Source organism: Gymnodraco acuticeps, unplaced genomic scaffold (genome assembly GCF_902827175.1).
Source record: "Gymnodraco acuticeps unplaced genomic scaffold, fGymAcu1.1, whole genome shotgun sequence".
In the NCBI taxonomy this organism is placed as follows: Eukaryota; Metazoa; Chordata; class Actinopteri; order Perciformes; family Bathydraconidae; genus Gymnodraco; species Gymnodraco acuticeps.
In genome coordinates, this window is record NW_022990295.1 from 8,983,891 (window position 1) to 9,000,388 (window position 16,498).

The 16,498-nt window shown below is 39.9% G+C and overlaps 1 protein-coding gene across 4 annotated transcripts; it reads right to left on the reverse strand.

Moving 5' to 3' along the window:
• Nucleotides 1-33: 33 nt before the first annotated feature.
• LOC117550007 (heterogeneous nuclear ribonucleoprotein Q) lies at nucleotides 34-9,328 on the reverse strand. Of its 4 annotated transcripts, XM_034222269.1 has the most exons (13): nucleotides 9,155-9,328; nucleotides 7,254-7,413; nucleotides 6,163-6,281; nucleotides 5,583-5,690; nucleotides 5,208-5,321; nucleotides 4,728-4,904; nucleotides 4,436-4,571; nucleotides 3,824-4,029; nucleotides 3,548-3,697; nucleotides 3,309-3,430; nucleotides 2,624-2,949; nucleotides 2,371-2,422; nucleotides 34-1,546 (listed from the first exon to the last, which is right to left on the reverse strand). In XM_034222269.1, exons 2-12 carry the CDS (start codon nucleotides 7,399-7,401, stop codon nucleotides 2,403-2,405), a joined length of 1,626 nt encoding a protein of 541 aa, XP_034078160.1. In that variant the 5' UTR covers nucleotides 7,402-7,413; nucleotides 9,155-9,328; the 3' UTR covers nucleotides 34-1,546; nucleotides 2,371-2,402. The 4 variants fall into 4 exon arrangements, with proteins under 4 accessions (XP_034078160.1, XP_034078159.1, XP_034078158.1 ...); XM_034222268.1 differs by lacking the exon at nucleotides 2,371-2,422; XM_034222267.1 differs by lacking the exon at nucleotides 2,371-2,422 and having other exon boundaries at nucleotides 34-1,552.
• Nucleotides 9,329-16,498: the final 7,170 nt, after the last annotated feature.

The following is a 16,498-nucleotide window of genomic DNA, read 5'->3' on the forward strand; positions in this document are numbered from 1 at the left end:
CATGAAGATTTTATCCAAAGACTAAGACACAGATAGAAATCAAAAACTTTATTACAAAAATAAGTTACACTCACCTCCATTTTACAGTATAAAACAATTTATTTGCAGGAATGCAAAAAACGTTGTTGGCCACCAACAATAGTTTAAAACTGCTAACATCTTTTTTTCAAAAGGTGGTTGTTATGATTTTATTGAGGGAGTTAACTGTATAGAAAACTGGGATTGAAGAGCAGTTTCCTTTTTGCTATACCCGGGAAATAGAAATCCTTCACTGCAGTATCCCTTCCACCACTATGTGACTATGATCCCTTACCAACTCATAACAGCTCACTTTAGGCACACATGCTCACTGGCTGGGCAATATGGCAATTCAGTCATCTAACAAGAATAACTAGAAAAATATTTTACAAAGTTGCTGTTTTGGGAGTTGGGAAGGGATCATTCATGAGTAACATGATATTTATAGATGAAGGATTGGATTAGGTTGATTAACATAATTCTAAGTTTGAAAATGAATTGATATCAATATAAAAACAAACCCACTGGAATAAAACAGTGGCACAAAAGGGACACTGCAGGGCTTTATTTTTGTTTTTTATTTTTTTTAATCAAAGGCAGTTGGATGCCTGTGATGTTGAAGCCTTTACAAAAGTAACATTTTATCCGAAAAACTATACAACCAGTAACTACATACTCTGAAGAAGCAAGGCAGCTAATTCAGTTCAAAATAGGATAAAAGCAGGGCTTGTTCAGACTCATCATATGAGATAGTTTTGCATGTCCAGTTTGACTGTTTGCAGTGTCAGAGCTGCAACTAAAATGACTATATTACATTAAGTACATTGTTTTTTGCGCTACAGCTCTTGTGCATATTTTGTATGAAAACGAGCCCTGCTTTCATCAATATAGTTTCCCTATTTACAGTACAGGCTGGGTAGTTTAGTCCTCTGTACTGAGGTAGTCAACCAACCCTTTAAAGACAAGTTCTGAAAAGAACCACTTTCCTGGAATGCCTGACTTATCCATGCCAGGTGGGTACACCCTAAAAACCTGCAAATGTTCTCTGTCAAACATCCAGATCAAACGATTAAGAACATGGATATTCCGACAATAAAAATTGCGATTAGCACAAAAATATACAATAGCATCAAGCTCCTTTGAGCCACTTCAAACCTTAGAACTTAAAAGTGCAATTTCTTCAATAATTATTTAAAAATGGCATGTTTGGGGACAGGGAAGGGGTAGATTGTAAGGGCAATACAAAGAGCCCTGTAAATCAGGGCTACGTTAGGGGGCTCGGGGCAAAGAGGCTGTGGCGAGTATTTAGAATCCTCCGGTCATCTTTTTAAGGTGGCAGTTTCATAAACAAGTTAAAAAAAAAACAGAGGGGAGGGGAGATGCTTCTTCTGTAAGGCTGGAATATCATTGGACCTTTTTGTCTTGCTCTTTTTTGTTTCAACATCCATTGCAGCTTACGGTGTAACACCACACATCAAGTCAGAATCCACTGTGACAGGTCAGGACCGCCCTCGGCCCCGTTTCCCTGCTGGACCAATGAGAGGAAAGTTCAAATGAGTACATAGTTTTGAAAAGAAAACCCAGACGTTCATGTTGCACACATTCCCACAGATTAATGCAATTTCACAACATTTAGAACAAGAGTGTTTTGCAACTGGGGTGGGACGTAGCTGGCCTACTTAAGAGTAAAGTATATTGTGAATGACCTCTATTTACTGGCAAGAAACTGACTGGCTGCTCTGAAAGATGACACTGGTCAGGGATTAGTGATGATGCCAATAGGCAGGTGTAAATTCAGTTGACGTGGAAAATTGTAGTTACTTAAACATCATTAAATACAATCGAGACCAGTGCTTCTCAAACTTTGTTCAGTAGTGTACCCCCTTTGAAACATTTTCTCAGCCAAGTACCCCCTGACCGACACCAAACATTTTTGATCGATAAAGCCTATATAAATAATTACAATATAGTGATGTTCCCTCAGTGTGTGATTTATTAACTCCTTCGTGGTATGCATTACAACAAACTAAGGATATTTTCATTTTATGCATGAAAAAAAACAACATAACACTTTTATAAAACAGATTTTTCAATTTAAGTAATATGTTATTGTGAAAAACAATAAAATACAATACACACATTTGACATGTTAATACGAGGACCCCCTTGGTGGTTCTAGTTACGTTTTATATACAATTGTGTTTTCTATTCAACTTATTTTACTAACATTATTTTTTTAATTAACCTTTCTTTTTTTAAATCTCACGTACCCCCTGCAGTACCCCAACGTACCCCTAGGGGTCCGCGTACCCCCATTTGAGAATCACTGCTCTAGAAAATAAATATCCTCACCTTATTTCCTTATTACATCCTTGTCATTCCTCTTAACTGGTTGTTTTGATATCTGACCCAAATCCAAGAAAAGAGACCATAAAGACAAAGACTGAGCTCACTTAAAATAAACCTAAGCAAATGGAAGTTGCTTTCCACTACTGTGCAATAATTATCTAGCATAGCAAAAATCAAGCTTCATTAGTAACTGCAGTGTGACTAATTGGATTCAACCTACTTTCAAACTAACATCACACAGAAAAGCTAAATTTACCTCTGCTTGTTGCAGGGCCTCCTCGCTGAGAGAAGCCCATACGGCCCCTAGGTGTAACGGCACCGCGGCCCCTGGTCTGACTGGCACTGCCACGGACTCCTCCCCTCGCTCCTCGTACTCTGCCAGACCCCTGGAAGTCATCATAGCCGTAGTACGGGTCTTCGTAGCCACCCCGGTAGTTGTGGTAGTCGTATCCATAGTAATCGTAATAATCTTCATAGCCGTAATAGTCAGGAGGGTAGGAATAACCTCCCCGCCCGCCTCGGCCTCTGCCCCTCGTGGGTGGTGGCATGTGGGGAGGCCCGTAATAATAGTATTCGTCATACCTGAAAAATAATACGAACTCAATGTTAACGGGACATCTTGCTTGATATATATATAATTTAAACAAATGTGTTTACTGCATGGAATTAACATCTCTGGTTTGAGTTGCATCGTTTCCTCTAAATCTTTTGCAGATCAAGGGAGGTATAAATAATGAATTAACCATGTTTAGTGTCCAGTCAGATCTTAGCGGTAAACCATCACAGTAACCTAAGTCACTCCAGCATACAGTAGTAATGATGTCATCATTTGGACACACACAGGACGTGTTATAGTTGTCGAGTTGATGTATATTAGTACACCAACTCGATTTGTTAGATGCTTTAACATCTCTGATTTGAGTTACATCGTTCCCTCTTACATTTGTGTTTTGGCGGCCTGTCTCTGGGCTTTGCGCTCTTTCCTCTTCTGGTCAGGGGGCTTGGCGAAGACAATCTCAATGCCCTCTCCCTCCAGGTCTTTGCCATTAAGATCAGCCAAAGCCTATGAAAGTAATCAAGAAGGTAAGATTATTTTGTTACTCAAATTACAAACTTATATTTAAGCTCATGATAAAAGTATTGTATATTGGTGCAGTGATAACTTTTTATTCGTCAATACCTTCACAGCTCCATCTCTTTCCTCAAAGTGGATGAAGGCATAATCTTTCAATTTCTTCACCCGCTCCAGCTTGCCAAACTGACTGAAGGTTTTTTCAAGTATCTCCTCTGTCACCGTGCTCGCCAAGTTCCTCACAAACAGCACCTTGACCTATAGGTGGAAGAAAGGTTCTGTTTACATTGCAGAAAAGTGAACAAATACATCAGCAACCGAGAGCCAATAAGGAAACAAATCTGGCCACACAAACTACTAATGACCCCTGAACCTATACCTTACCTTGGCCATGACCTCTGGATCTGGGTCTTCAATCGGGTCAGCCCACTCCACGGTGACCACGTTTCCCCAAACCTTCACTTTTCCGCTCATGAGGCGGCGACGGGCCTGAGCTGCCGTCTTGTGGTCTTCATACTCCAGGAAGCAGAAACCCCGATTCTTCTTCTTGTCGTCGGGCTGGTGGTACAATATGACATCATTTAGACCCTCTGTAGAGACAAGAACACGGGGAAAGAGAAAGGGAAAAAGTCAGCAGGAGGTTAACTGAATTTCCACAGAGATTAGTGGCCTATCAACAGACTAGTGACTTTTTTAAAAGACTTTAAAGCTGCCTGATTTTCACAAGTAAATTATGAAAATAGTTGGCTATATATGCACACATACTCAGGGATGCCAGCTCTTTTTGCAGTTAATTAAGGGAGGTAAAAATAATGAATTAACCATGTTTAGTGTCCAGTCAGATCTTAGCGGTAAACCATCACAGTAACCTAAGTCACTCCAGCATACTGTAGTAATGATGTCATCATTTGGACACACAGGACTTGTTATAGTTGTTGAGTTGATGTTTACAGAATATTATACTGAAAAATAACTCAAAAGATGGTGCAGACTCACCTGTGACTTTTGCAAATTCTTCAACAATCTGCTCTTTTGTTTTACTCTTGGGGATGGAGCCAACAAACAGTCTATTATTGGCAACGGAGATGCACACACCGATGTGTTTACCGGGTCGGATTTCATTGTTGTTGCACTGCGGAAGTATAGACGACATTGTTAGTAGAGAAGAAAAAAAATTACTCCGCTCACTTGTTATTGTACTAACACTAATTGTACTTTATGTATTTTAACTAACAATTCCACTAGAGCCTCTCCCTAATTGGTGATACTTGCAGGAGAGTTTACGTACCAATTTGACAGCTTGCTGTGCAGCTTCTTTAGTGCAGAAAGTGACAAAGGCGTAGCCCCTGTTCAGGCCACTGAGAGGATCCATCATTAGGCGCAAGTCCCAGATGGGGCCGGCTTTCTCAAACAGCGGAACCAACTCATCCTCGAACAGGTCTCTGGGGATTTTGCCTACAAATATCTGCCAGGTTGAGAGCAAAAAAAGATATGGTGCATTAGAACAACTCTAAAATATTGAAAGGCAGCAACAAGGGATATATCACATTTAGAAAAAGAAAGGTATCCAGTCAGGTCTTAGCGGTAATCTGTCAGTGTAACCAAGGTTACTACAGCACAAATAAGAATTTCATCATTTGGACACCAAATACAACCTGAATGCACTTTGCCAGGAACTACAACAACCAACTCAACATTAAGTAAGTAAAGGGCATCCTTCTTGCATCTTTATGCTCAATGATGATACAAAAGGCGACATGTACTGTACCTCAGTACCAATGGTGGGCTGTGCCCCTGAGTGGGCAGACTCTGGTGGGGGACCTCCATACTTCCTCTGGCCTGTTGTCACATCAAGTGTGTAAGCAGTCCTCTCCAGCAAAGCCTAGATAAGAAAAACACCAAGAATTACAATACAGTTTACTCGACATTAACATGTAAAAATAAAAATGGCAAGTTCTACAGTAGACTAGCAAATTGAAAGCATGCAAGATAAGAAACATGTTAATGTGTCTGATATTCAAACAGCTTCCTGGTTTTAAAACCAGGAAATATGTTTACACTCAAAAACATTGCATCACATATGTTTGTCCAAACATAAAATCAGATTAAATCAGATACAACTGAATGCAAGACCAGTTCTTACTTTGATTTTGGATTCATCTGGTCCTTTATTGGTGTCTGACACTTTGGTCCCTTGTTTCTCTCTCTGTCTGTACGTCTTCATCACGCCACAAAGGAAGGCACTTTTGTTCTAAAGAGAAAAAAAGTATTATCAAACAATACTTCTGTAAATAACACATGTCAATATTGATTCTTGGATGAAAATAAAAATATTAAGTTGTTACACAAGACTGTTAAAACCTGTCTTGTAGATAAGACCATGGACTGCTATTGTGCAACCACAAATGTAACGTCCCATTATACATCACACTGGACTAGAACATTTTAATAATGGAATCAGAAATTAAAAAGGAAAAAATAAAAGGTATCCAATCAGGTCTTAGCGGTAATCTGTCAGTGTAACCGAGGTTACTACAGCACAAATAAGATTTTCATCATTTGGACACCAAATAAAACCTGAATGCACTTTGCCAGGAACTACAACAAGCTATTCAACATGAAGAGCCATTATACATCACACTGGACTAGAAAATGTTTATAATGGAATCAGAAATTAAAGGGTCAAGAAACCAAACAATACACCTACAACGGCAAATGCATACCTGAACATGTGAGAGGTCGCTGTCCTTAAATTGCAAAAGGACTTGCAGAGCACCTTCCTCGTTGAATTCTTTCAGAGCCTCAATCGCTCGATCATCTAAGTCACTGTGTGACACCAAACCTGGAGGGGGAGACAAGACAGGGAGAATCAGCTTCTAACACTAAAGATTGAAGAAGTTCTCTTAAGTAACTTGTCAAGCACATAAATAACCATATTTACTAAAAAAAATAATCAAAGAGGAACATTTGCAAGCAGATCGTTTTGCATGAAAAATATTATTTTATATGTCGTACTAGATAAATGAGGATAACAACAATTATAATAAGTGAGGAGCTGGCAGGCCAAATCTAATAGCGCTGTAATAAGTAATCAGGATGCACTTTACTCTACTACCAGCAAGTTTCTGGAGAACTAATCGGAACAGATGAGACAGTGCAACTTGATATGCCAGTGCCCCTTCATACTGGCAGGGAGTTTCTAATGAGCCAGTCTGCAGCCTCCTCTTTGGAGAGGCCGTCACCTGTCCCAGGCAGCCACACACCAGACAGCTGCTGCCATTGTCTCCATCGCGGCCCGTCTGGCTGAAAAGGCCAGACAAGTACTTTTCTAGATCTGACTGACCAAACAAGTCCTAAAATGACCCCCAAATGTTGTCACTAGAGGTCACCCCATACAAATTGTTAAATATCTGACCAAGGCAACAGATACATAAGCAGGAATTGGCATTATACTTACACCAGTTCACCCCTCTGCAATAATTGTATGCAATTAGGAGAAACTTCATTAAAATGAATGGAGACTGGACAGCCTCAACAAGGAAGAGGACAATACATTTGCCCTGACACCAGTGACCATGCAACCATGTTGGGGATGCAAATGCTGCAATCATTTACACATTTTCACATAAGTAATGTGTCATTTAATATTTTGTAGCACTGCAGTACCCATTTTGGTAGGAAACCACAAAAAGTTGCTTCATGATCCCAATTCCCCCACTCAAGAAGGTAATAAAATGACAGTACATGCAAGATATTGAAAAACATTTTAAAAAATTGCACATTTGAATATGCAAGTATATTCATTGTGCCTTACCTGCTATGTAAATTTCATCTAGTTTTTCAGCAACTTTCTGTGGTAAACCAGCTTCTAGTAAAGTCTGGAAGTGCTCAGAATGGGTAACTGCAGCAGAGGTGTCCATTGGTTCTTCTGGACCATTTCCATTAATATGTTCTGTGGCCATGTCTCCAGAAATCTGTGTAAATGCAATGAGCCAAATTAATCCTGGGTCAAGGGCAATACTTGGGATGTGTTCAGGAGTGCAAAGTCTCAAAGAAAAATCATAAAATACAGAATAAATGGTTTTACCATTTATGATCATAGATACAGAGTGCATTTTGAATTAATAAGCAAAATTCATCTATTAACATGTGATGCTATGTGAATAACAAGTTATCATGATTGTGTGGTCCTAAACAGTCTGAAGACTTAGCATCCTGACATAATACTTGCATCTCTGAGCTTGCATGAGGTAGAAGCCTGGTACCTGTATATAGGCAGTTGACAGATTGTTGAAGACAAGACAGACAATGCACACACCAAATTCCCAAAAGAAATCGATTCAATGAACTATTGCAAAAATGTGAAAGTGCCAGGGTGTGTGTCCATGTGGCAGGTTTTTTTCCCATTCCGTTTTTTTCTGGGGTAAAAAGTTTGCGCAATTGGTGCCAAGTTCGCTTGCTAAGGCCTGATTCACAGCCCTCTTGGTCGCTGCTGCTGTAGACGCCTTGTCTGCTTTGGTCTCTAAATTACATGTTAACTTACCTTCTCACTGCTGACTTCAGCACAGGCTAGATAGCTGATACACGTGTTCCGTCAGACAGTGAGCCCCGGTTTCCGGTAGCTGCCCAATGAGCAAGTATGCACCCTTTAGCATTTGGATTCGTGACAAAGGTTAAAACTTCAATTGTCATGTAAATGACCCACCCAACTATTAGTTTGTACTGACAGGTCCTGAGGCATGAACTTGCAAACATCAATCAAACTGCTCTCTGATCACATTACTATGTCCGGCAACGCTCAATTGAGAAAAACGTGGACGGCAAGCTTCTGTTTTGGCCTAACCTTTGGCTAATGTTAGCCTATACATATTATGCTATCGATATATTGTAGTGTCTGTTAATCAATCTCATATCGGTAAACACGTGCTTTCACTATGGTTTAAAACATTTCTGCAACATTTACAGTATCTCATAACCCCTCGTGCAAGAATACACATTAGATTTTGAATACGAGACGCTACCAGAGCAATAGGATCATTTTTGAACCGATGATAATGATAACCTTAGATTAAGCGGTGAGGGACTGGCTCGCACACGTTGAGGCTAGCTAGCCAGCTAGCTAGCATGCTAGTTTGCAGAGCTAATATTAACGCATGCTAACTAGGGACCTTCATCGGGACAATAACATGATGTGCTATTATGGCTTTGCAATAAATACATCTGCATTTAGAACTGCACGTGTGTAGGCAAGGAGCGTATAAGCGGGTACAGGAGTAACGCAGAATTGCATATTATTGCTAAAATAAATGGCTTTTATCAGCTAGCTGCTTGTAGCATACTACGACAATGAGCATGTCAAATCCATGATCTGTCAAAATAGGCTAGCTTAGGCTAGCATGCTAACTCGAACGGAATTTGAGTGAGGCCATTGTTACAACGTCCTTTGTCGGTACGAAATTAACCAATTCACAAAGTATGGTTTTTAAAATGAATTACATTCAACGCGGCCTTTAAAGCTAGAGGATTAGCCCATTAGATGTGTGGTTTGTCAACGTGCCGCCATATAGGAAGAGTCCATTTTCAAAAAGCCGGTCTGGAGAACTCGTTCCCAACCACCACCAGTTTCCACATTGTTTGAAACAGCACTGCACAATTCAGACTTTTTATCACTCATTTAAGCAACACTTATAGACCAAATCGAAGCATTCGTCCTACCTGCCGCTGGATCACCAACGTGTGTGGTGTTGATTGTTTAGGAAGATAAATGTGATATTTAAAAGACAGAAAAAGTGTAAAACTCCCGGCACTGATCCGGCTTCAGTCATTCACTCTTGATGATGTAAAATGGCTGCCACGTTCACGCCTCGAGTTTTGTCTCGTCGATGGGGTTTCTTGGACATCCCTGCACGGGCTTGCCTTGTATGCATTTTACAGAAGAGCAGCAGGTCATTCAAAGCATCCATCATAATTACTGACGAGGAGTAATTTCACTAAAACAGTACCGTTGATGTGACCAATCACTAAACTGTTGAACGCTTTGTTGCAGAAACAAAACATTTAATTGAAATACAACGGTAAACAATACCTAAAATAAACAAGGAAGTGTAACAACAAATTATTAATAATTGAGTCTACTAATAATCTACCAACACAAATGAGTAATCATAACAATATTTACATATCTCATACTCTTAGACAAAATGTTATAAAATGCCAGTCCAAAAATCTATATAAATCTAAAACTAGATAATGTATGTGGTAGCCTGCTCACGTGTACTTTATGTCTTGGTACAGTATAGGGTATTAGAGCAGTGCTTGAAGTAGGGAGGTAGATCCCACTTTCCACCACACTGTGTCACTCTTCTCATTGATTAACCCTCATCTGCTCCAGGAACAAAAGAAAAGGTCAGAGTATGTGTAAAGAAAACGATAAGATTATGTGTTTAGTACAACATAAGGAACAATGATGTGCACTACCGAAGAGTACATGTTCTATATTACTAGCTATGTAAACTGTAGTCGCTGTAAATATGCTGTATGATGTCCTTTTTTTCTGTTATGTATTCATGTGGAACCTACTTGCAGCAGGTCACCCTTGAAAAAGAGATCAATGATCTCAATGGGATTCACCTGCATAAATAAAGGTTTGAAATTAAATGAAATGTGATGCCAAACTTTTTTCATTACTGATTTTGCAAAAGATTTTCTGCAACATTATGATAGGAAAGATATGTTGTATTTGTCCTCATGCATGCATTAGACATTAGGTTCAGATCAAAAAGTTGCCACTTTTCTATATTTGCTGCAAATATAGTTTCTAAACAGTGTCATTTTTTCTGAATATTTATGGTCTGAAAGTGAGTGCCAACGCCAAGTGCAACATTTCAAATTAAAAACTTTGTTCTACTTGGTGTCGTCTTATAAATTACAACTTCTGGATTCACACATTCTACAGTCTAAAGTTCATATATTGCTATCAATAATTATCTGAAAAACACTTCACAGGGGCCATTGTTGATGCTTGACACGTTTAAATGCAATTTCATTGACAATACAGTGCATGGTATGAACACGAAGTGGGCTATTTGCTATTTTCATCACAGAGTGAATCATGCGTTTCATGTTTGGCTCATGGCTGAAATAATAAAAGCTGGATGATGATGATGGCTGAAAGATTTTGAGAAATGACTAACACAGCTGTTAAGGAATAAAACAACAGACTGATTTCGTGCACATTTTATCAGTAATTTTTGAATGACACAGGACAAGAAACAAAAGAACAATGGCAATGTGTAACACAATAAATAAGTATGAATTATTCAAAATATAATAAAACAATAATATTGTTTTATTTTATTATATTATGTCACGCAAACAATTTCTTCCAGCGTCATAAAGTGGAGTTGATAATAATATCTGTTTTGAATGTATGAGACTACAATAGCCTACATTTATTGTTCATGTCTGCAAAGAGAACAAACCTTTTTGAAAAGCTCAGAGAGACCTTACAGTGCTTCTCAAAGTGTGGTCCGCGGACCACTGGTGGTCCGTGAACGCCCCCTAGTGGTCCGTGAGTATATTGGTAACATTTCACATTTGAAATAAATACATTTATTTAAGTTGTTCGCACTCTCGCGGCAATATCTCCGCAATGGAACGAGCTTAAGTTTCACTTTCAATTGCATGATATAGCTCAGATAAGCACCTTCATCACACATGTTGCCACTTGTTTGTACAATCTTCAGGCGATTTGTAAAAAACGATGTGTTTTGGATATTTGTGGAGTTAGGTGGTCCGCGAGTGTTTTTTTATTGGTTAAGTGGTCCTTGGTATGAAAAAGTTTGAGAAACACTGTTCTAGTAAAAAGATTTACATTCAGGTGTAAAATAATGGGCAGCCGATTCCTGAAGTGCAGCATATCACATCGATATACAGCTTCTAGACAAAAGTGTCTGTGGTATATGATCATGAACTGTCTAAAACACTTGAACGCGCTGTCACCTTGAGTGACAGGTCTCTGCTTCTAGCTTTCTGGGTGTTTCTCAATGTCGAGTACGCTTGCTTGGTAGCACATGTCTTCCGAGCGTCTTGCTTTCAGAAGCGAGACAAGAATACTTCCTAGCCTCAGAAAACGAAGAGTGGAACAGGCGAGCAAGTGTGCAGGTGTGCGCCATATGAGAGGCCCCGCCTTACATTTTCCGCCACAGATTTGGGGAGATTGGTCCGTGCGCAAAGCATTGTGGGGATTTTAAGACCGCGGAGTCTACATGTGCAGCCCATGGATGTATAATAAGAACTGGATACAGCGTGGGAGGCGGGGCCTCATTCATTCCTATGAGAGTTGCTCAATGGCGCATGATGACAAAATGGCCCAACTTTTGAGAGAGCGAAACGTCACAGATTACCCGGCATGCCTGAGAAGTACCCGTATGTGCACTCATAGAGCATGCGCAACTTTAACCACGCCGCCCAAAAGGCTCGTTCACATTAAGCACGTGAATTTGCGTACACGTAACAGCACCGCGCGTTCATGACAGCTTGGTACTGGATTTATATTAACGAGGCGGCAGTTAGCAGCTAGCGGCTAGCTAGTAAATTATGCTAAATTACACATCAATCGTTATGTACTTACGCTGACATCAGGATCTAGTGATATCCAAGCAACAGAGCTTCATTTAGCATGATACTTGTGTGGGTTGTACATGAAACCACTTGGTAATATATAAAAATGTATATGTTGAAGCCTGTTATGATCAATTGTGAGTTAAAACTTTATCTAAAAAGTAAAGCTGATGATGGATTACTGTGGTGGAGTTAAAATAACAATAGCCTATTTATTTTTGAAATGTGATGGAGTAAAAGGATAGTAACTGTGATTATTCATGTTAAGTAGCCCACAAGTAACTAAAACAATTGCAAGTGCAATAAGAAGCTACAGGAACGTTAATCTACGTCGGTAATATTAACTTTATTTAATACAACATTTACGGTACAAGATTTACATCATACAGCCCAGTATAATATTTTACAAATGATGAATTACAGCAAACATGTGCAATATATCCATTATTACAGCTCGAAGTACGCCGGGCTCGGTATAATTCCAAGTATGCTGAACATTGGAACAGTCCATCGGTGGCACTCGATTACGTAGTATGCTTGAAATAGTGGCTCTGGAGCAGCTTTACTCGAGATTGAGAAACACCCTCTGTCTAGTTCAGTAAGCTCCAGGATGCTACAAGGGCGAGGCTGCGAGGCTGATGCGGGGAACACAACTTGAACTCGTTGATGTGTTTGCTGTGTTGGTGCCTGCGGAGTATTCTTCATTTAAATATCGGACCTATGGCTCTGCGGTTCAAACAGACCGTCCACTTTATTTCTCACTGGTCTTTTTATTCAGCTAACGAGCGAGGGGAAGCGACATCTGTGCTAACGATGCTATCCGTAGCATACAAGTTAAAACATATTAGAGAAGTAGGGCTGCTCAATTCATCGTATTTTAATCGCAATTACGATTTTGGCTTGCAACGATTATGAAAACAACATAATCGAAATAAAACGATTATTTATTTTAATTAATTTTGTTTTAATTAAAACATTTTTTTTTTGTTTTTTCAGTTGAATTATTATTCATTATTATTAGTTCAGGGCAGAGCCATATAATAGAAGAGTTACGACAACGGAAGTCCAAAAACGGTTATCGTCACGTGGTTCATGTAGAAGAGGATCGTTCCCCGGAAGTTCATGGCGGGCAATGTGAATGCATTGATAACAGGAGATAGAACTACGATTTTTGGTAATTATTAGTGAATAAAGGTTTTGATTTGCGATATTTATACAACAAATCGATATGTGTAGGCCTATGTATTTACATCAATATGTTTTAAAAAATAAAATATAATTTGCTAATATTAAGTGATAATATTAGGATTAGTGTGAACAACTAGTTTACATGTTAGGCTAACAGTGCCTTGGTTAAAGAGCCTGTTGCTGTTTATTTATAGCTTTGAATTCTTTAAAACCAATATTATCTTCTTAAACTTGTATGGTAGTCAGGAGCATCACTTTCTAATATTTATTGATATATTTAGAGGGAGGGGATCTAAAGTAATGCTTTAAAATTCAGATTAGATTAATGTCTACCATTTTCTTAAATTCATGGTAGTTTCAGTAATCCCATGGTAATTGAGGACACAAGTTATCTAAATGACTAATGTCATCTTTATGGCTTTCAGAAAGGACAGGAGACGGACAGGTGACTATCAAAGCAGCAGCATGATGATGATGATGTTAAATGTGTTGTTTTAGGAACATCCATTGCAAATACATGGAATTCAATAAACATTTAATAGCATATCATGCATTTTGTCTGTGCCTTTTCCTCCGTGTTGTCCTGGTTTGCTGTGCTGCCTCCTAGTCGCCACCATGGTTTGCTGTGCTGCCTGGGGATGCTCAAATCGCTCCGAGAAAGGAGTACGAATGTACGGCTTCCCCACTGACACAGAGCGGAGGAAAACATTTCTGGCTCAAGTCAGCAGGAGCAATTTCAAAACCAACAGCAAAAAAATATGTGATGTAATTATATACAAACACTGCATTTGCACTTTTTCACAAAACGAAAACCACACCATTGGGAAAGCTTAATGTTTTGTTTAATACAAAAAAACAGGGAAAGGCTTGAAAAACACAGAGTTGAGACTCAGGGTGCAGGGTGAGGGTCTCAGTGCAGGTATTCAGGCTCCATTTAATCCCCCTCTGGTTCTTGTGCTGAAAGAGGGATAAACAGACAGGAGAAAGGGTTATACACACCTATATAGCACACCTATTGGATGGGAAATTGCCTTGAGGAGATAAGGTGTGGTCTTTGTTCCCAACTGAAGTTATGGAACTTTATTATTTGTGAGTTTAACAAAGTATGACAAATGGCATCAGTAACAGATGTGATATTAATTTCTATAAAGTTGTCTCACATTCTTGGTCATATTTTATATACAGTATGTAATGAGTATAACATGTCCAGTAAGTATAAAGTGTTTCCTAATACTGTGTATTCAACCACTATGGAATATGTATGTGGGCAGACAAGATTCAGACACAGTTGTTCTGTGTGTGAAGTAACCTCAAGTCACTCCGCAGGCACATTTTGATGCAGACCAGTTTGTCAAGACAAAAAAGGGCAAGACTAGGCTGAGAGCAGAGGCTATACCCACCATCTTCGTGCATCGCCCTGTGGTCAAAAAGAGAAGGGCCCCTGCACCACGATTCACCCCGGGACCTGTATCTACAAAGCCCATAGCTAATGATCACAGCTATAGTGTGAAAGGTGACACAGGTATAATAAGTATGAACTCTTAGTAACAAAAGTAATATTTGTTATTTTTAAGTGGTATAATATTTAAAATGTTCAAACATTTACAGTGCCATGTCTTCTACTTACATTAGTCTCAAAGATTGAGGGAAGAAGGGATGAGGAGACTGAGAGAAAGGAAAGTGAGGGTGAAGAAAGAGAGGACATGGCTAGTGAGGAGAGACAGGGAGGGCTGACACCACCCACTCAGCCAGCAGCCAGTCAGCATACGAGGGAACCAGCAGCCAGTCAGCATACGAGGGAACCAGCAGCCAGTCAAACAGATCTATTACAACAATTAAAGAGAAAATTAAAGAGCCAAGAAGGAATCACCAAAAAAGCAAAGGCTGCACTAAGAAAAATCAGGAAGGAAAATGCAGCTCTCAAGAAAACAATGAAAATTAGGGACAAGAATATAAGAAAACGTTTTCAAAAGACCAACTGAAGGCATTAGGCAGACTCACCACAAAGGGGATGAAATGGAGCAATGAGACAATTAAGAAGGCTTTAAAAATTCGCTTTGCCAGCGGACCAACGGGTTACAAAACTGCAGGAATTGAAGATTCCCCTTCCAGGAATAAGGACACTGCAAAGAAGGATGCAATGTGTTAAGTTTGAGCCTGGTGTGTTGACAGAGGTCTTTGATTTCCTAAAATTGAAGGCAGATAGATTGACAGACCTTGAAAGGGAGTGTGTGTTGACCTTGGATGAAATGGCAATCACACCAAGTGTGGAGTTAGACATGATTACAGGCAAACTGTACGGTTTCTGTGGTCCGCATTAAGGACTTATTGACCTTTCAGGAAGGGATGGCCTTAAAAATAGCTCCCCATCTTTCAGCTGCAGCCATCGAGCCAAGTCACTTTGATAAGATGAAGGTTGGTCTTGCTCTAAATGTGTTCAGTAAGGCTACAAGTGCTGGGCTGAAATACATGGTGCAGCAAGAAAACCGCCCTCTGTCATACCTGACGACAGCGTGGTTCCTGGAGCAGGTTGATCGTTGGTTTGATCTGATGTCATTTCGTCATCCAATTACAGCCCTGAGCAGGCTCAAGATGGAGGAGTACCAAAAGGCCATCACCTTCCTCCAGAACATCGTCCATCTGTTTCGTGGGATAAAGATAGGTCAAAAGGGAGGTTGGAAGCCTGTTCAAACAGGGGTGATAATGGCAACAACATCAATTTTGGCCATACAAGAGGAGATGCTTACACAAGGACACAGGTTTGTGTTAACGTCAAGGTTCACACAAGACTGCCTTGAAAATACATTCAGCTGTGTGAGGTCTAAAAATCCTGTCCCAACTCCAGTGGAATTCCTTCATGCACTGAGAATCATATCTGTGGGGCAGTTCCTCACCACCATCAGCTCTGGGAGCTACCAGGAAGACCACAGTAGCTTTTTGGCAGACTTCCTGGACACAGGGGAGCCGAAAATCACTCCATCAGTCAGAGTGGAACAGCTGATGGCGGTGAACAGAGCAGCAGCACCTGACCTCACAAAAACTGAGAAATGTATTCTCTTCCATCTTGCAGGCTACATCGTCCACAAAATCATCAAGTTTGCCAGCATCTGTGAAAAATGCAAAATTGCAACAGAGCACCATGATGAGAGTCCTTCTGGTGACAACAGCTTGTTAGTGGACTTGAAAGACTTCAAGGCAGGTGCTCTTTGTCGTCCCTCCCAAGAAGCCTTTGACTTCATTCACCAAATT